General features: G+C 54.4%; 2 protein-coding genes across 35 annotated transcripts in view; one reads left to right on the plus strand and one right to left on the minus strand.

Annotated features, from left to right (window-relative positions):
• MAP4 (microtubule associated protein 4) overlaps positions 1-13,033 on the plus strand; it is a 231,005-nt gene extending 217,972 nt beyond the window's left edge. For 19 of the 27 annotated variants that reach the window (XM_009200880.4, XM_017955469.3, XM_017955470.3 and 16 more), the window contains 4 exons: positions 6,256-6,337; positions 8,414-8,526; positions 10,395-10,584; positions 10,708-13,030. In XM_009200880.4, coding sequence (XP_009199144.4) covers positions 6,256-6,337; positions 8,414-8,526; positions 10,395-10,584; positions 10,708-10,715 — 393 coding nt within the window. In that variant the 3' untranslated portion in view covers positions 10,716-13,030. Of the gene's footprint in view, positions 1-6,255; positions 6,338-8,413; positions 8,527-10,394; positions 10,585-10,707 lie in introns of all 27 variants that reach the window. The other 8 variants (XM_009200885.4, XM_009200893.4, XM_009200899.4 and 5 more) reach the window with 3 other exon arrangements.
• Positions 13,034-13,569: 536 nt separating this feature from the next.
• DHX30 (DExH-box helicase 30) overlaps positions 13,570-19,497 on the minus strand; it is a 53,470-nt gene continuing 47,542 nt past the window's right edge. For all 8 annotated transcript variants that reach the window (XM_031663387.1, XM_031663382.1, XM_031663386.1 and 5 more), the window contains 13 exons: positions 17,932-18,084; positions 16,782-17,618; positions 16,432-16,507; positions 16,244-16,348; positions 15,824-15,999; positions 15,396-15,602; positions 15,223-15,304; positions 14,956-15,149; positions 14,694-14,853; positions 14,415-14,572; positions 14,210-14,313; positions 13,995-14,134; positions 13,570-13,897 (listed from right to left, as the gene is read on the minus strand). In XM_031663387.1, the coding sequence (XP_031519247.1) occupies positions 13,644-13,897; positions 13,995-14,134; positions 14,210-14,313; positions 14,415-14,572; positions 14,694-14,853; positions 14,956-15,149; positions 15,223-15,304; positions 15,396-15,602; positions 15,824-15,999; positions 16,244-16,348; positions 16,432-16,507; positions 16,782-17,618; positions 17,932-18,084 (2,646 nt within the window). In that variant the 3' untranslated portion in view covers positions 13,570-13,643. The remainder of the gene's footprint in view (positions 13,898-13,994; positions 14,135-14,209; positions 14,314-14,414; positions 14,573-14,693; positions 14,854-14,955; positions 15,150-15,222; positions 15,305-15,395; positions 15,603-15,823; positions 16,000-16,243; positions 16,349-16,431; positions 16,508-16,781; positions 17,619-17,931; positions 18,085-19,497) is intronic.

Consider the following 19,497-nt stretch of genomic DNA (forward strand, 5'->3'; position numbering starts at 1 on the left):
CCTGGCCTAATTTTTGTAACTTTGGTAGAGATGGGGTTTTGCTATGTTGGGCAGGCTGGTCTTGAACTCCTGACCTCAAGTGATACACCCACCTTGGCCTCCCAAAGTACTGGGATTATAGTAAGAGCCACTGTGCCCAGTCCCAAAAACAATCTTTTAAAATAAGGCCAGGTGCAGTGGCCCTGGGAGGCCTAGGCAGGAGTATTGCTTCAAAACCAGCCTGGGTTTCAGAGCAATTTTAAATTAGCCAGACATGTGCCTGGCGGCATTAGGTGGCATGTGCCTGTGGTTCCAGCTTCTCAGAAGGTTGAGACGGGAGGATTGCTTGAGCCTGGGTAGTTGAGACTGCAGTGAGCCATGATGGCACCACCGCACTTCAGCCTGGGTGACAGAGAGAGACACTGTCTGAAAAAAAAGGGGCGGGGGAAGGACCTGCTGTGCAGACAGAACAGCATTACACACTCCTCACCCACACACATACACAAAGAAATACCACAGTTACCACCAGAATGAGAAGCTCAAAACAGGATCCTAGTTAATGCTCCAAAAATGCCCCTGACAGACACACAGACATACCCCTTGATGAGAGCCAGGAGGACACCAGTGGAGTGGAGAGAGGGGAGTGATGAGCCAGTGCCAATGTAGTGGCTTCTTCTGTGGCTAGTCCCAGTTAAGATTTTGTGTCCGTTTTGGTTCCATTTCACCTTTGCAAGGGGCTGTGCATGTGTAGTGGGTGCTGAGACGTGCTGGCAGCTGACTTCCACAGCATGTTTTGGTTACCTGAAGTGTGCCTGCAGGCTCTCACAGAGTGGCAGGCAGCCTGTGTAAGCACAAGCAGAGTTAGGTGTGTGATGCCGTGATTGCTCCTAGGACCACAGAGAGCCAGCGTGGTTTCTGTGGTCCCCGAGGAGGGGACACTTGGGCCAGCCCATGAAGGAGATGCCGCACATGGTTCCCTGAGGCTGAAGCATACAGTGGAGGCAGGGTGGTGTGGGGGAAATGTTTGGAAGCAGATTGTAGACTCCTCCACGTAGCCACCTAAGGAGGGAGAACTGTAACCTAGAGGTGGTGGGCTTTATTAAGTGAGTGAGGCTCAGTTAAGCTTTTTAAAACTTTTTACTGGGCCAGGCACAGCGGCTTACGCCTATAATCCCAGCACTTTGGGAAGCCAAGGCAGGCAGATCGCCTGAGGTCGGGAGTTCGAGAGCAGCCTGACCAACATGGAGAAACCCTGTCTCTATTAAAAATATAAAATTAGCCAGGCCTGGTGGTTCATGCCTATAATCCCAGCTACTCTGGAGGTTGAAGCAGGAGAATCGCTTGATCCTGGGAGGCGGAGGTTGCAATGAGCCGAGATTGTGCCATTGCACTCCAGCCTGGGCAACAAGAGCGAAACTCCATCTCAAAAAACAAAAACCAAAAAAAACTAACTTTTTATTGTGGGAATTTTCAAACACACACGTTTGAAAGTAGAAAGTAGGAAAAAATAGTAAAATGAACCTTTTGTTCATTTTACTATTTTTTTACAGGGTACCTCATTTACTATCTACATGAGCAGTCTTGGTTTATCTATATATGCCTATCCCAAGTATTTTGAAGCCAGCCCTGTATATATTATTTATTTGTTAATACTTTAGCATGTAGCTGGGCGCGGTGGCTCATGCTTATAATCCCAGCACTTTGGGGAGGCCAAGGCAGGCGGATCATGAGGTCAGGAGATCGAGACCATCCTGGCTAACAACAGGAAACCCCATCTGTACTAAAAATACAAAAAATTATCTGGGCGTGGTGGCACGTGCCTGTAGTCCCAGCTACTCAGGAGGCTGAGGCAGAAGAATCACTTGAATCCGGGAGGCAGAGCTTGCAGTGAGCTGAGATTGTGCCACTGCACTGCAGCCTGGGTGACAGAGCAAGACTCTCTCTCAAAAAAAAAAAAAAAAAAAAAAAATGCATATATTGATCCATATATTTAAAATATCACTAATAAGGTATGTATTATAATACAGGCTTCAACTCTTTTAATCTTAAGTTGTTTTTACTCTACAAGTCTCCACTCCTTTTTTTTTTTTTTTTTTTTTTTTTTTTTGAGACATAGTCTCACTCTGACGCTCAGGCGTGAAGCTGTAACACATTTTAAATCATATTTTTGTATAAATAGCTTTAGCATTTCAAGTTATTTCTCTAGGATGTATTCCTAACATAGGACTCTTATGTCAGAAGCTACATCTGTTTCATGGTGTGGGCTACCTAGGTTTTTTGTTTGTTTGTTTGTTTGTTTGCTTTTTGAGACGGAGTCTCACTCTGTCACCCAGCCTGGAGTGCAGTGGCGCGATCTCGGCTCACTGCAACCGCCGCCTCCCGAGTTCACACCATTCTCCTGCCTCAGCCTGCTGAGTAGCTGGGACTACAGGCGCCTGCCACCACGGCGAGATAATTTTTTGTATTTTTAGTAGAGACGGGGTTTCACCATGTTAGCCAGGATGGTCTCGATCTCCTGACCTCATGAACTGCTTGCCTCGGCCTCCCAAAGTGCTAGGATTACAGGCATGAGCCACTGGCCTTTATTTTTATTTATTTATTTATTTATTTTTTTGACACAAAGTCTCGCTCCGTGGCCCAGGCTGGAGTGCAGTGGCGTGATCTTGGCTCACTGCAACCTCTGCCTCCTGGGTTCAATTGATTCTCCTGCCTCGGCCTCTTGAGTAGCCAGGATTACAGGCGTGCACCAGCATGCCCAGCTAACTTTTGGGTTGTTGTTATTGTTTTAAAGACAGAGTCTCGGCCGGGCGTGGTGGCTCACACCTGTAATCCCAGCACTTGGGGAGGCTGAGGCAGGTGGATCACAAAGTCAGGAGTTCTAGACCATCCTGGCCAATATGGTGAAACCCTGGCTCTACTAAAAATACAAAAAGCTGGGCGTGGTGACGCGTGCCATAATCCCAGCTACTCGGGAGGCTAAGGCAGGAGAATCGCTTGAACCAAGGAGTGGGAGGTTGCAGTGCATTGAAATCGTGCCATTGCACTCCTGCCTGGTGACTATAGTCTCTACAAAAACCCCGTCTCTACAAAAAAATGCAAAAATTAGCTGGGCATGGTGGTGTGCACCTGCAGTCTCAGCCACTTGAGGGACTTGAGTCTGGGAGGATCACTTGAGCCTGGGAGATTGAGGCTGCAGTGAGCTGAGGTCATGCCTCTGCACTTCATCCTGGGTGGCAGAGTGAGACCCTGTCTCAAAAGAAAACAAGAAAGAAATGTGTGACTCTGCATCTTGGTGAGGGCCCATGCCTTGGAGAGTGACTCTGTTAACTTCTTACATGTGCTGTTGTGGTTACAGCTAAGATGAGCTTGTCACCATTGCTTCAAGACCCATGTTAGGTTGGTTTAAGCAGCTACCAGATCTTTGGCTGGTAAAAGTACCCTTCCCTATGCCCTCTCTTATGAGGGATAAGGATAGGGAGATGTTTGGATGAGGCCTTCATGGCCCCCTCTTCTTGAATTGGCCATTTCTTCCCCTAACAAATAACAAGATACCTTGTTTTAAACCCAGATAAAGCACAATGGTGTGACCACCAACTCTGTAGCTGCAGGACTCCATTTGCTGTCAGCACATACTTAGGAGGAGGTATCTGTGCTATATCCTAACTTCCATTTTGGAGATACCTATAAATATCTGTATAATGAACTATAGATTGAGGAGAAAAGAAACAAGTTTCTGTCTATGGAAAATTGCAGACTTTTTGAAAAGATGAGACAAAGTAGAGGCTGTGTGTTTTCACAGTAGTAACTACTCTGTATGTAATTATCAAACATGTGAAGCAATTATGGTATAGTTCCTGGTGGTGTCCCTTCAAGAGATGATATGAGAAAGAGACGGATTGAAGCGAGAGCCATGTGAGGCCGTATGGAAGGCACCCTTTGAGCTGGGCATTGAAGGATGGGGAAGAAAACACAGTGGGTTTTTTGGGTTAGGCATGAGCTGAGTTTTAGAGGCAAGACTGAGAATGGCTCTGGCAAGCTGGGGATTGTGGGTAGTTGTTATTCTGTGCCAGGTCTTGGGCTGTGGGTGCAAATACAAAAATACAGGTGGCATTATATCTGTCCTCTGGGAACATGGTGAAGACCGTATTTCCTGACACCAAAGAAAGGAAAACAGGGCTCAAAAAGGTAGCTCACCATTTAGTAGATTGTGGCGAAACCCACCAGAACAGTGTAACACTGCTTGGAGTTGATGTGTTGGAAAGTCAGGCTCTCCTACCGAAGGATAGTGGGGCCACTCATAGGAATGCTGGAATCCCCATCCAGCAACCCAGTGGGCATGCATGGCTATAGACCTAAAGATGCATCACCTTTTTTTTTTTTTTTTTTTTGAGGCAGAGTCTCACTCTGTTGCCCAGGCTGGAGTGCAGTGGTGCAATCTTGGCTCACTGCAAGTTCTGCCTCCCCGAAGTTCACGCCTATTCTGCTCTCAGCCTCCCAGTACCCTGGGACTACAGGTGCCCACCACCACGCCTGGCTAATTTTTTGTATTTTAGTAGAGACGGGTTTCACCCATGTTAGCCAGGATAGTCTCAATCTCTGGACTCATGATCCACCGCCTCCCAAAGCGGGATTACAGGCATGAGCCACCGCGCCCGCCAAGATGCACCACCTTTATTTTTTTTTATTTTTTTTTTTTTTTTTTTTTTGTGAGACGGGAGTCTCGGCTTCTGTCAGCCTGGGCTGAGGCAGTGGCCGGATCTCAGCTCACTGCAAGCTCCGGGCCTCCGGTTTACGCCATTCTCCTGCCTCAGCCTCCCAAGTAACTGGGACTACAGGCGCTCGCCATCTCGGCCTGCTTTTGTATTTTAGTAGAGACGGGTTTCACCGTGTTCGGCCAGGATGGTCTCGGGACTGACCTCGCGGATCCACCCGGCCTCGCCTCCCAGTGCTGGGATTACAGGCATGAGCCACCGCGCCCGGCCAAGATGCACCACCTTTAAATGCAAATTTTTGTATTTTTAGTAGAGAGAGAGATTCACTATGCTGGCCAGGCTGGTCTCAAACTCCTAGCCACAGGTGATCTGCCTGCCTCAGCCTCCCAAAGTGCTGGGATTACAGGTGTGACCCACTGCACCTGGCTGGGAAAATTGTTATAACATGGTTTAAGCAGGAATACTATGATTACACACACAAACACACACACGCACACCACCCCCTCCCCCGCCAAGGGGAAAATGCATTGAAAAGGACTGGAAGTAAGTATGTTATTCCAGGTTTCTCTGGGCGAGGAGTTGATGGGTAAGGTTTTGAGATGGAACAAAGGGGATATTTCAATGGAGCCTTGATGCTGGTGTTTGGACCTGGTGAAATGACAGAAGAGTTGTCTGGAGCATGCATGGACAGGGTCTGCACAGAAAAGCCTGTGGGGTGTGGAAATGGTGGTTTGGTCTGGCTGGAGGTGGGGTTAGAAGTGAAGGCTGGTGGCCGGGCACAGTGGCCCACGCCTGTAATTCCAGCACTTTGGGAGCCTGAGGCAGGCGAATCACCTGAGGTCAGGAGTTCGAGACCAGCCTGACCAACATGGAGAAACCCTATCTCTACTGAAAATACAAAATTAACCAGGCGTGGTGGTGCATGCCTATAATCCCAGCTACTCCAGAGGCTAAGGCAGGAGAATCACTTGAACCCGGGAGATGGAGGCTGGGGAGAGCCAAGATCGTGCTAGCCTGGGCAACAAGAGTGAAACTCCGTCTCCAAAAAAAAAAAAAAAAAAAAGTGAAGGCCAGACACGGTGGCTTACGCCTGTAATCCCAGCACTCTGGGAAGCCGAGGTGGGTGGATCCCCTGAGGTCAGGAGTTCACCAGCCTGGGCAACGTGGTGAAACCCTGTCTCTACTAAAAATACAAAAAATTAGCCAGGTGTATTGGTGCATGCCTGTAATCCCAGCTACTCGGGAGGCTGAGGCAGGAGAATTGCTTGACCCCAGGAGGCGGAGGTTACAGCAAGCTGAGATCGTACCACTGTACTCCAGCCTGGGCAACAGAGCGAGACTCTATCTAAAACAAAAAAAGAAAAGAAGTGAAGAGCAGGGCCAGGGTGGGTCAAGGGCTCTTGTAAGTATTTAGGGAGATGACCCTGTCTTTGAACAGACTGAGACAGCAGCTTACAGAGGGAGTGAGAAACCCTGAACATGGAGAAGATTTAAAAGGTAGCATGGGGTTGGCTCTGATAATACACCCTCTCTCTGAATGAGTCTTTTGTGTCCTTCTCCTCAGGTTCAGATTCAGAACAAGAAAGTGGATATCTCTAAGGTCTCCTCCAAGTGTGGGTCTAAGGCTAACATCAAGCACAAGCCTGGTGAGTGGCGCCTCCTTTGCCCACTGGGACTTCCAGGGTATGTAGTCCTGCCATGGGCCAGCTGGGCAGCCCGCTGGCTGGCAAGGGTTTCATCTCTGCCTTTAGCGTCCCATGAAGACTACCCAGGACACAGCGGTGGAAACAATACAGTCCTCCTTCTGTCAGGGAGCGGGAGTTCAGGTGCTAACCTCTCAGTGGAGAAGGATCAGTCTCTTACGACAGCCGTCCGCACAGGCATTCTCTTGAGTGCCCACTGTGTGCGTGGCACTATTGAGCTAGGCCTGGGGAAGCGGTGCACTCTGAGCTGAGAACCTGGGTTGCCTTAAACGAGGATTACAGGAACTACTGCTGAAGGAGCTGTATAGAGAGCAGTGTTCAGGTCCCACCTGTCAGGTTCAGAAGCAAAGGATGCTCCCAACCAGTGAAGCATCAGCCACTAGCCCTGGCAGGAGAATGGGAGGCGTTCAGCAACTTGCACTAATGCAGTTTCCTTCCAGCAACATGGTTGGCCCAGCAGCCCTGTGGAAGTCACTGTGCAGAGGCTGGGCTCTTGCCTTGGCTAGTATCCTTGCAGCCTTGTGTCCTAGTTCCTGGGTCTACAGCAGATCTGTGGGTAGGATTGCTGCAGCAGCAGGCACACTGGCTGGCCGACCTGGTATCCCAGAAGGCTAGCCACCACAGGCCAGTTAAGGTGAAGGCAAAATTCTCTTCCCTCAGGGCGGGCGCAGTCTCTCATGCCTGTAATCCCAGCACTTTAGGAGGCCGAGGCAGGCAGATCACTTGAGATCAGGAGTTTGAGACCAGCCTGGCCAACATGGCAAAACCCTGTCTCTACTAAAAATACAAAAATTAGCCAGGTGTGGTGGTGCATGCCTGTGGAGAATTGCTTGAACCTGGGAGGCAGAGACTGCAGTGAGCCAAGAGTGTGGCACTGCACTCCAGCCTGAGCAACAGAGTGAAATTCTGTCTCCAAAAAGAAAGAAAAAACTCCCTTTCCCTCTCAGTGAAGAGTGTGATCCAGTTTAGAATGTGTTCTATTTAGAAAGATCTAAACAATTCCATTCTTAACCATTTTTCCCCCTTTTATCTGGGAAATCTACTCCTATGAGATACTTCCTTCTCTAATGGCACTGAGTCACTTAGGGTCTAGATTTTGCCAGGGCTAAGTTTCCCAGTATGGGACACCGGGAGACCTTGGCCAGAAGCTGTGCATGGAGGTCTGCCATGTGAGCTGAGAGGAGAAGGAAGAACAGGAGAAGGGGCCCAAGGGGAGCCACGCTGCTGGGCTCAGGAGGGGCTGGGTACTCATTGACGGCAGCTCATCCCGCACCCCTCCCCTCCGTCTCATGGGCACACTCTGGCCAGTGAGCTCTGAACTCTGGGCTTGAGTTCAGACCACCTTCCCTCCCCGTCCTAGCCTGAGGTCACTAGATCCCGCGGGCCTGCCTTGGTCCATGTCTTTCCTTTCTCAGCACACAGCCTCGGGGCCACTCTCCTTTTTATCATTCCTTCTTTTTGCTACAGTGTGATACGGTTAGGGGCTCAGACAATTTTCACAACCTGTCCCTGTCAATCAGCAGTTTGGTGGTAACTCTGGGTGAGTCCCTTCTCTTTTGCAGCATGTTTTACCAGCTGTGAAGCAGGGACCGTGGCCGTGATGACAGGGCATTCATGAGAATTCAGTGAGGCTGTACCTGAGAAGCACTGCATGGCCCAGTTAGCGGGAGGGCATTCCCATACCAAGTAGAGAAGCAGAGGCTTCGTCCCGGAGGCTGTGCTCGGAGCCCCAGGCCTGCCCAAGCCTGGCCTGCAGCTCGGTGGCTGTGGCGTGGGGTGGTGGAAGGGATGGCGTTCCTTCTCTTGGAGATATTCCCACTGGCTGGACGGAGAGATTGTCTCAGCCTCACTGTGATAAGAGAAGCCCTCTTTAGACAAACGTGTTCACTGTTATTCGTTTGCCACCCAGAAGCAGGTCACATCTTTCTCATTTCTAGATTGGGCATATCACCAGTCCTGGTTTTGCCTGCAGGGATATTCCTCTGCCACCCTAGGTGACCAATTTCTTTGTGGTTCCAGGTGGAGGAGATGTCAAGATTGAAAGTCAGAAATTGAACTTCAAGGAGAAGGCCCAGGCCAAGGTGGGATCCCTTGATAATGTGGGCCACCTACCTGCAGGAGGTGCCGTGAAGGTAGCGAGTGGGTCACTGGGGAGGCACAGCTGGGGAGGGGTGGGGACTATGCAGCTAGGGTCAGGGTCCTCACAGGTAGGCACCTGTCACCGCCCCTCAGTCTCTTCAGGAGTCATGTCTTCACCCACACCATTGCTGTTTTCCCATCGTGTATCATCAGTCCTGACTGAGGCAGAAGTGAAGAGGCCCCAGCCCAGCCACCCCTCACCTGTCAGCTGGAGGCAGAACCTTGCTCCTGAGAGCCATGGCCTTCCTAATTGAGCCCATCCAGGCATTTTAGAAGGCCACGGGCTGGGATACAGACCACCACCAGGCGAGCGGGGGTTCTGCACCACACAGTTCTCTCCAGCTGTCACACAAGAGGGGAATGTGGGTTCCCACCCCATGTCAGGCTCCGTTCCTGGGCTGGGAGCAGGACAGCACATTCTTGGCTGCCAGCAACAGCAGGCTGCCTGGGGCCTGCCTCTGCAGGGCCTGCCTGGGGCCTCCCTGTGCAGGGCTCTGGGACAGAGCTCAAGTGGCAGAGCTTCACATCCTGGTGACTGGCTGGGCCTTCTTCTCCCTTCCCTCTCTCCTCTTTCCTCCCTTCCTCCTTCCACAGTACTGTGAGACCTTTTGTGTGCCAAGATGCTGTCTGTCCTTTGTTCCCTGTCATCGGCGGGTGGGGGGCCCATGAGGGGCATCTTGTAGGCCCCGAGCACAAGGAAGGCTGCTGCTGCTCGGGTTCAGGTGCACAGGGGAGAGGGGCCGGGAACCGCTGCCCTGGGCCTTCCCTTCCGCCTCTGCTCCCCAGTGCCAGCCAGTGCCCAGCCCGTCCCCTGTCCCATCCTCTCCTGATGCTCTGACTGAAGCCTTGATCAGCTTCCACGAACATCTAGGGGGTCCTTGCTGCCACAGGCTCTCAGTTCGTGCCCCCCACGCCTTGTGAGGATGCCGTTCTCGCGCCCATCTCAGTGGGGTGTTAACTTGACTTTAGTCTCTTGTCCAAGGACACAGTGAGCGAGTGTGGACAAGGATTCACATCTGGGCTTTTCTGACCCCAAGCCTTGTGTGCTTTTCCTTACTCATATTATCTCCATTTCTTTATTAGTTCTGGAATTACGATTTTTAATTGAGGCCTATTTCTCTCACTATGCCGATTAGAAACCACTTCTGCCTTGTCACTTTTTGGGTATTTGGCGACACAGGCTTTCCAGCTCCCCAGTGACCTCTCACAGCTGTTCTCTCTTCTCTGCCTTCCTCACACTGAGTGTTCCATGTCCCCCAAATGTCCTTCTCCTATGAAGCCCTCTGGGCCTCCACAGTCTCCCTGGGTTATACCTCCTTGGACACCTCCTTTCTGCCTCCCGTGGACCCCTGGTCCCAGAAAGGTGCCCAGCACAGACAAAGCCTCAGTGCCTGCGTTCCTGACCAGACAGATGTCCAGGCAGGGCTGCCCGGGAGCTGCTGACGACCCTAGGGTGTGCAGGGGGTGGCCTGGGTCCAGGGAGGGTTTGGGAGGATGGGCTGCACCCTTTGGGGGGCTGCCCTTCAGGCTTGTTGCTTACTGTTGTCATGGCTAATTTGGTACCAGCCTGAGGCCTGGCACCTCTGCCCTCAGAGAGGCTTCATCAGAGCCTCACATGCCACAGAGGGGCTCTGAGAGTGTCACTAGCCCAGCTGCTCCCGACCCTCGGGAGTCGGTCTCCCAGGTGAGGTGGGGTGGGTGGGGCCAGGGCACCTGCCTGGGATTCTCCAAGCGACTGTGCCTTAAGCCAGTGGGTGCCGGGACAGCACGGGTGGGGGCTGTGTGTGAAACCCACCACCATCACCCATCCCACTCCCCTCCCGACTGACCCTGCACTGTCTCCCCCACTGTTTCATTGTAGACTGAGGGCGGTGGCAGCGAGGCTCCTCTGTGTCCGGGCCCCCCTGCTGGGGAGGAGCCGGCCATCTCTGAGGCAGCGCCTGAAGCTGGCGCCCCCACTTCAGCCAGTGGCCTCAATGGCCACCCCACCCTGTCAGGGAGTGGTGACCAAAGGGAGGCCCAGACCTTGGACAGCCAGATCCAGGAGACAAGTAAGTGGCTGGGCTCGGCCTAAGGGCCAGCCAGGGGCCCTGCCACTGGCCGCAAATTGAAACTCCTTTGTTTTTGACTAGAGTGTGGCCTAAATTTTAACGAAGTAACCTTTTATTTTCCAGGCATCTAATGATGACATTCTGGTCTCGTCTTCCGTCTCCCCCGTGTTCCCCTCTTGTCTCCCCTGTTCCCCTCTCCCTTCCCTCCTCCCATGTCACTGCAGATTGAGACCTACAGGCTGACGTTCCGGGCAAACGCCAGGGCCCGCACCGACCACGGGGCCGACATTGTCTCCCGCCCCCCACATTTCCCTGGCGGCCCCAACTCGGGCTCCCGGGTCCTTGGCCCCCTTTCCCGGACTGTCCACTAGACCAGTGAGCGCTTGGGCGCCCGGCAGCCCGCTAGGCTCGCCTTCCCTCCTGCTTCGCAGCAGCAGCCCCACCCCACACCTCCTCTCACGCTCCAGCCCAGGCCCAGCTCCCTGCTTTCGTCTTGCCCCATCACTGCGCCACTGCTCCATAGAGGAGGTTGGGAGGGGGTTGGGGTGGCTGAGGCTAAGTTGGGATCTAGGAGAGGAGAACTAGATTCCACCCTCATCTTTGTTTGGTTCTTTGGTCCAAACCCAAAAGAAACTGACATGCCCTCCCTCCTTCCTGGATCTACCTGGAGGGAAGAGTGGAGGCGGAGTTTGAGTGGTGACAGGACGCTGACTGTGGCGCTTAAGCCACTGCCTCTCCCTTTGGCGCCACAAATGCCCCCCCCCCCCACATGCAGGTGGTGCCCAGCCCTTCTTGCTGCCCTGCCCCAAGTTGGGGTCAGTGCTGCCTGTTCCCATGCTTAACATACCCGCCTAGCTGCTGTCACATTTTTCTTGTTTTGTCCTTTTATTTTTTTTCTAATAACCTAAAAACTGGCGAAATAGTTCTGCAGGTTGAAGCCATGTCTATATGAAAGTCCTCAGTAAGTGTTAGAGGGAACAGGGCGGAGAGATCCTTACACCACCCCCGCTGGAGGATGTGGGCAGCTTAGGGCCCTGGAGGCGGTGCAGCAGGGAAGAGGGGTGCAGAGGCTGTGGCTGGTGAGCCGGTCGGGCACACAAGGGGCTCTCGGAGCGTGCACTGGTTGGTTTTGCCATTTTGTTGTGTGTATGCTGCTTTTCTTTTCTAACCAAGAGGCTGGTTTTGGCATCTCTTTCCCATTCCCTGGGATCTGGTGGTCAGCCCTAGGATACAAAGCCAGGGCTGGAGAACAAGAAAGGGCCAGGAGATGGAATTCCTTCAGGCCGGCAGCCGCACCCTAGGACATGCAAGCCCTCATGTCCAGGGGACCCTCATGCGGATAGTGGGAAATCAGGTCTGGAAATTTAAAAATAAAAGGCATGAGACTAAGGCCATCTGCTTCCCCTACGCCCTGACTGGAGAGGGGAGGGAGGAGAGGCGAGGCCCACAGAGGGCATCCCAGCTAGGCCTTGGGATGGCTGCAGTGAGGAGAAATCCTGGGAACTGTATTGACACAAAGATTCTTATTGCACTTGTATTTTTTGTATTAAAGTTTGCATGGTTTCTAATAAAGGATTCAAACATAAGTTTGTAGTGAAATGGCCTGGAAGATTCCAAGGGCTTCTCTGGAGGGGACTGGCTACAGTGTAGATTTGCCTCTGAGGCTGCCCCAGACTTGGCCTCCTCAGGCCCCTCCTGACCTCTGCCGTTCTCTGGTCCTGGCATCCCTTGGAGCTGGAGAAGGTAGGGGTCTTGGCTTAGGTTTAGATTTGATCTCCATGTGCAGGGAGGCAGTCCTGGGCCTGACAGCTCCTCCCCCTTTCTGAGGTGGCAGTGCCTTATGGAGGTTTGGCACCATGTCTCTAGCTCCCCAGGCACACACCAGGAAACTGCAGGGCCTCACGGAGGAAGTGCTGCCTGGGCCGGGGGGACTAGCTTTCCTCCATAGAGACCACGTGCAGAACACTTCCGCTGTGCCCAGAACATGAGGGAGCCAGTGTTTCGTCAGCAGGAGGAAGGGCCTGCTGGGATGAAAGTGAGAAGGAAACAGTGAGGGTTGGGTAGTCAGGAGACACCACAGGGGCAACAGCACAGGCCGAGTACCTGCTGCCTCTGCTGCGTCTGTCCCAGGGTCATGAGGATGCTGAGGTTGACGACAGGTTCCAGGTCCTTTCGCTCCTTTGGCCAAGGGTTGGGGGGAGGTGGCCCAAGTGGCATGCTCTCTAGGTAAGACAATAGGAGTGGTCAGAGTTCCCTCGAAGGATCCTGCACACCAGAGCACCTGAGAAGGCCAGGACCAGAGGCCCTGTGTGATGTGTACTCCGCAGCCATTTGGGGTGGGACAGTTCTGTACTTCCCGATTTGCTTATGGCTCAGCCATTACCTGTGTCAGTCTGTGATTCTGTTGTAACAGTTTTAAGAGTAAATAAAGCTGCCTGATGTCCCATCACACAGGCTCCATGCTTCTGTGTCTCGGTTTGCATCTACCTCCCTGATCCTCCTGCCCTTAGCTTACCCCCTTGCATCAAGGGAATGAAATGCAGTGTGCACATGATCTCCATGACCTCAGCATTCAGCCCCTCGGCTATGAACTTGTGGATGTGAATACAGGAAGGACCACTGTGCCGCACAGCCCTGGGCCTCGGCTGCCTGCAGAACTCTCCCCCAGTCTGCCTGGTAAAGGGCTACTCGACACTTACTGTCCAAAACTACAAGCACAGTGACAGTTCTAACAGGCTTCCTGTGGTGGGTACCCAGAGAAGCAGCTGTGCCAGGGGACTGGGCTGGTTAACAGCACGGCTGCTTCCTGCTCTTGGCGAAGGAAGGAGGTTCTAACCCCCTTCTTTCTCTCTCAAGACTTGGGGCCACAGGCAGCCCCTGTCCCCCAGCAATAAGCATCTCTCTTTTCTACCTTCCTTCCTCTTTGGGGAACCGTGGCCCAGTGTATGGAGGCCCTGAGAGAGGAGCCCCTAGTGGACAGCAGTGGTCACAAGGGATAAATAGAACTTTATTTTAAATAAACATTTGCACTCTGTACACAGCCCCAGCAGAAGCAGGGCTCAGTCGTCAGCTGTCTTGCGCACATCAAAGCTGCCACACGGTCCTCGCAGCAGCTCTGCCAGTAGTGCAAGCAGCTGCCCGTGCTCCTCCTGCACGCTGGGGGGAAGTGCAGCCAGCTCGCTGCGCAGGCTCCGCTCCACCATGCGGCCCAAGGCCCGCCGCAGCTCCCTCAGCAGCCGCACGGTACGCGAGTCACCCTCCAGCCGCAGCAGGTCACTGTCGCTCAGTGAGATGGTGGCCCGGCGCCCGTCATCTGAGGGAACGGAAAAGATGGTGGTAAGCTGTGGTGAGGCCAGGCCCCAGAGGAGCAGCTGCAGAGTGGGGTGGGCAGGAGGCCTGCAGGCACCCACCGCGGATGTGCACGTCCCCGTCGGTCAGGAGCAGCACAGCTAGCGGGTGCACCTGAGAGGAGTCCCGGACGAAGACGCTGCCATTGGACTTGACCGCCATGAAATACGTCAGCCATCGGCTCCGCAACCGTGTGGCCTCCCTAGGGAACACAGGGCTGGTGAGGCCACCCTTTTGGACCATCCCAGCTGCCCCATCCAGGCCTGCATGCCCTCACCTGTTAATGGTCGACTTGTGCAGCAGGATGTTGCCTGATTTGGTCCTATATGTGACGCTGTTGGGCTTGAACTTCCCCTGCCGGGTGACCTTGCCCTGCCTCACCTGCAGGGATGGAGGAAAAGATGGGTGGGGCTGAGCAAGGAGCTGCAGACAGGGAAGGAGGCTGGGACCTGGTGAACTCCACTCCCTCCCAGAGGCAGCACCTGGATGAGGTTGGGGTAGAGGCCGGCCATCAGCACGCCCTTCACCAGCTCCTCCTCCTCACTGTACTCGTTGCACTGGGCAGAGGCCAGGGTGCAGTCCGAGGGCTTCCCCACCAGGAAGGCCTCATAAATGTTCTCCGAGAACTGCTTGATGAGTCCTAGGGAGACAGAATGTGCAGTGAACCTACAGCCCCTAGCCACAGGCTGGGGGTAACAGAAGCTCAGTGGGGGTGGGAGGGGCGGGAGGGGCTCAGGAAAGCAGGCGTGGGCCCAGCTGACCGTGGATAAAGCGCAGGCTAGGTGCATAGAGCAGGTTTTCCTCCAGGTAATTCTCCCTGGAGCTGCGGTCCTGCCAACGCAGCACCTCCTCCCAGCCGGCGACAGCCCGCACAAAGGCCAGGTGGTCACTGCCACTGTCGTGGCTCAACAGTGCTTTCACCTGGGAGGGGAGAAGAGGGCAGCCGGGTCACAGGCAGGGGCTAGACAACGCCCCCTCAGAATAGCAGTGGGTGGAGGGCTCCAGGAAAGAGTCAGGACTGACCTTGTCCACCTCGGCCCGGTTCTGTAGGCTGCTGCTGAAGGGGTCCCGGGTAAGGCAGGAAACGACCACCAGTAGTGGGTGCAGGCAACGGAAGATGGCGGCCAACACTATGGCCTTGGCCAGCCGGGGGTCGGTGGAGATGTGAGCCAGGCGCTGCCCCAGGGTGGTCAGGTACTCCCGCTGGTCCAGCACCCCTGCAATGGCTCAGCTGTCAGTGCCACCCTCAGGAGCTACACCCCGGCCCAGCCCAGCCCAGCCCCTACATACCGATCTCCTGGAGCAAAATCACAGCCTCGTCCACTGCCTTGATGTTTGGACTGTCCACAGCCTTGGACAGGAACTCCACCGCCTAAGACGAACAGAGCCAGAGCCCGCCATGAGCCTGCCTCCCACCTGTCCGGTCCCCAGGCCAGCCCCCACCCCGCCCCACCCCACCGCACCGTCTTCTCAGGCATGTGGATTTTCGCTTGCAGCACCAGGTTCTCGAGAGGCGTGCGCAGGATCTCTGGCACTTGGAAAGGGACCATTTTCTCCAGCCGGCTTCGAGGGAACAAGTGGTAGGCAAAGCCTGACTGGCAGCGGCCCGCTCGGCCCCGGCGCTGGATCACATTGGCTCTTGACACCCACACTGTCTCCAGACAGGACACCTGGAGGAGGGGGCAGGTAAGCAGCACACAGATACCACTTCCTCAGTGCTTCCCCACTCCGAGTAACCCTCACCAGCCCCCAACATCAGGAACACTGAGACCCCACAAGCGTGGCCTTCTCAAGACACACAAAATAGGTCTAAGGTAGATCTGGGCTGCAGACCACCTCGAAACGGAGTCCCTCCCCCAGTGACTGGCCAGGCCCAGGAGGTAGGTGCCACCTTGGTCTTCAGGTCATAGCGTTCTTCCTTGTGCAGCCCACTGTCCACCACATGCACGATATCATTGATTGTGATGGAAGTCTCCGCAATATTGGTGGCCAAGACAATCTTGCGCACCCCAACTGGAGGCTGCTGGAATATGGCCTTCTGATCCATCATGGGGATGTTGGAGTGCACTGGTGGGCAAGACACACACTGGTTATGGGCACTGCTTCCACCAGAATTCCCCCCTGGAATGTGGGCAGGGCAAGGATTTTGACCCCATTTTGATGAAACAGGTGCAGATAAACACTATGCCCAGTGAAAAGTGCTGCGGCTTGGTCAGAAACCGGGACCCCCGGAGTCCCAGTTGGGTCAGTCCCCAGGACAGAGGCCAGGCTGGTTTCCAAAGGTCCCTGATCCCTCTGCCCGGGCTCTCACCTGGCAGGATGAGGTACTTGCTCTCGTGCATGCCCAGGGCCTCCTGGAGGCGCTGCTGCACTCCTTTGATCTCCTGCCACCCAGGCAGGAAGCACAGGATCCCACCTGCAAAGGAGCCCTGGGGCATGAGCCAGCTGCTTCTGCAAGCGTGGCCAGGACTGGCATGGGGCAGATGGGGAGGCACCCACCTGGTTCCCCACGAGCATCGATGTGCAGAACCAGATCAGTCACAAGGTCCAAATCGAGTGCGCATTCATCCTCAGACTGGGGTGGGGGAAGAGAGGCCACAGTCACAGCCCCGGGGTAAGGGGTCATGCCAAGGACACAGCCACCTGACTCAGTGAGACGGAGCCGCTTGACATCAACTCCAATCCTCACATGCGTGCCACGCACGTGGGGTTAGTCCTCAGTTTCTATCAAGGAAACTGAGGACTGGGGAGGGTAACTTGCCCCAGGCCACCAAGCCCCAGGGCCAGGGAGGAGGGGCATCCATGGAGGAAAGGCCAGGAGCCTCGGGTGGGATGGGGGTGTCCCTCACCTCATGGTGCCGGTGCCGGTGCAGGTATTGGTGCTTGCCCAACTTGGCCAGGATGTCCTCCAGGTAGTGCTCCTTAACAGGGTACATGAAGCCAGGCACCTTGATGACAGGGCAGCCACCAAAGTATCGGGAGAAGCGCTCATTGTCCCCTGTGGCACTCATGAGCACCAGCCGCAGGGCCGGGTTGAGCCGCTGCAGGCCCTTGAGCAGGATCAGCAGAAAGTCTGTGTTCACGTCCCGCTCATGCACCTCATCCACGATGACGTGGCTCACACCCTCCAGGCTGGGGTTGCTCTGCAGCTTACGCAGCAGGATACCCACAGTGCAGAAGAGCAGGGCCCCGCCTCGGGCTGGGGGCTTACTTTCCAGCCGCACCTGGAAGCCCACGTTCCGGCGCAGGGAGGGGCCCAGTTCGTGGCTGACCCGCTGTGCCACAGACACAGCAGAGATGCGGCGAGGTTGGGTGATGATCACATTGCAGCGGGCACCGCGGCCCTCGGTCACATAGCGCTCCAGCAACAGCTGGGGGATGCGTGTGGTCTTCCCACAGCCTGTGTCCCCAGAGATGACCACCACCGGGTGCTGCTCAATGGCGTTGAGGATGGTATCCCGATGTGGATCCACAGGTAGCTGGGGGGCCTCCTGCCAGACTGGCCCTCGCCGCCGCCACAGCTCTAGCAGACTCTGGCTGAGACGTACCTCCTCTGCTTCCAACAGGGGCACATAGGGCTTGCCTGTGATAGGGTCACTGAGAGGCCCTGAGTCCTTGCCCAAGGGCAAGATGTCTTCACTCTGCAGCCGGAGTTCTGGGGCGATCCATGAACTCTCCACAGGGTACTGGGGGGCAGGGAGGTCAAGCAAAACAATGAAAAAGAAATTCCTCATTACCACCCAACCAGCCACTCTGCAGGATCCGCCTGGGTCAGATGTTGTGGCCCAACCCACTGGGCACAGGATTAATTTAGTCCGTGACTGCCCCGGGATCCTTGTGGGCAAGACTGGGCTGCTGAGGCCAGGGGGCTCCCAGGCCCCAATCTCAGTGAAGAGAATGGGGAGGTACTACTGCCTGTCGCAGGTAGAGGCCTTCAGTCTGAAGAGATGGAGGCAGACTACAGGGGGCAAGGGTGATGAGGGATGCAGGGCCTCTTACATGGTTCAGGAAGGTCTCTATCTTGCGGAGGATGGGCTCGGGCACCTGGATGGTGCATGGTCGGCGCTGGGTCTCACCCAGCTCACGCAAAGAGGCCAGGTTATACATGGCGTGTGTAAGTGGTTCATTGTTCCTGTCCACCAGGCCCAGGCTCTGCAGGGAGACATGCAAGACTCAGTCTATGCTCTAGGGCTCCCCAAAACCAGCCCAGACAAGCTCAGGAGCTCTGAGGCAGAAGTTGTGCCAAGTAATGTCTAAGAGATTTTGGATCTTGGCTGACATGGTGATGGAGGGAGAAATTATGAACTAGGAAAATGTAAACTTACCAAAATAAACGTTTTAAGAAATGAACTAAAGTTAATTCAGGCCAGGTGCAGTGGCTCACACCTATAATCCCAGCCCTTTGGGAGGCCGAGGCACGCAAATCACCTGAGGTCAGGGGTTCAAGACCAGCCTGGCCAACATAGTGAAACCCTGTCTCCACTAAAAATACAAAAATTAGCTGGGCGCGGTGGCTCACACCTGTAGTCCCAGCACTTTGGGAGGCCAAGGCAGGTGGATCATGAGGTCAGCAGTTCAAGACCAGCCTGGCCAAGATGGTGAAACCCCACCTCTACTAAAACTACAAAAAATTAGGCGGGCGTGGTGGCACGCGCCTGTAATCCCAGCTACTCCGGAAACTGAGGCAGAGAATTGCTTAAACCTGGAGGGGCGGAGGGTGCAATGAGCCGAGATTGTGCAACTGCACTCCAGCCTGGGCGACAGAGCGAGACTCCATCTCAAAAAAAAAAAAAAAAAATTAGCCAGGCGGGTGGCCAGCACCTATAGTCCCAGCTACTAGCGAGGCTGAGGCACAAGAATCACCTGAACCCTGAAGGCAGAGGTTGCAGTGAGCGGAGATCATGATGGTGCACTCCAGCCTGGGCGACAGAGCAAGACTCTGTCTTGAAGAAAATAATAATAAAGTTAATTCAAGAAAAGCTAAACCTGATGTGTCACAGCAGAACAGCCCTACGTCTGGGGAAGGCCTTGAGGAGAAACCACTCACTGTGCGACTAGAGCCCCTCCAACACCACAATAGGCCCCTGTCACCTCCGTGAATTCCCAACGTGTACCCTCAGACCAGCCAGACCAGGCCCTCGATGACGCTAGAATACACCCCACAGACTCCCTCTTCCTTTGCTGCCTCATCAAAGCCTTCCTCCCCCAATCCTTCCATCCCACCTCCCAGTCCCTACATGGCACCTGACCCATCTGTAACCCCATCATATACAGATACACGTGGAGTTTCCTATAAATGTTGATTATAATGCAACTTGATCAAACAAACCACTGCAAGGAAAACACTGTGTCTTACCTCCTTACATACCTAAAGCCACCTCGCCAGAGATAAAACATGGCATTCCAATACCTCAGGCACGCGGGTAAAACTAGTCTTGTGTTCCTGTCACCTCTAATGTCTGGACTCTGCTCGCCCTTCGGAGCCCAGATCAAACACTTCCTCCTTAAAGAAGTCTTTCCACAACAGGGGCCAACCCCCTGCCTCTGGGCATGCTGGCACCATCA

This window comes from Papio anubis, chromosome 2 (assembly GCF_008728515.1).
Source record: "Papio anubis isolate 15944 chromosome 2, Panubis1.0, whole genome shotgun sequence".
Taxonomy (NCBI): domain Eukaryota; kingdom Metazoa; phylum Chordata; class Mammalia; order Primates; family Cercopithecidae; genus Papio; species Papio anubis.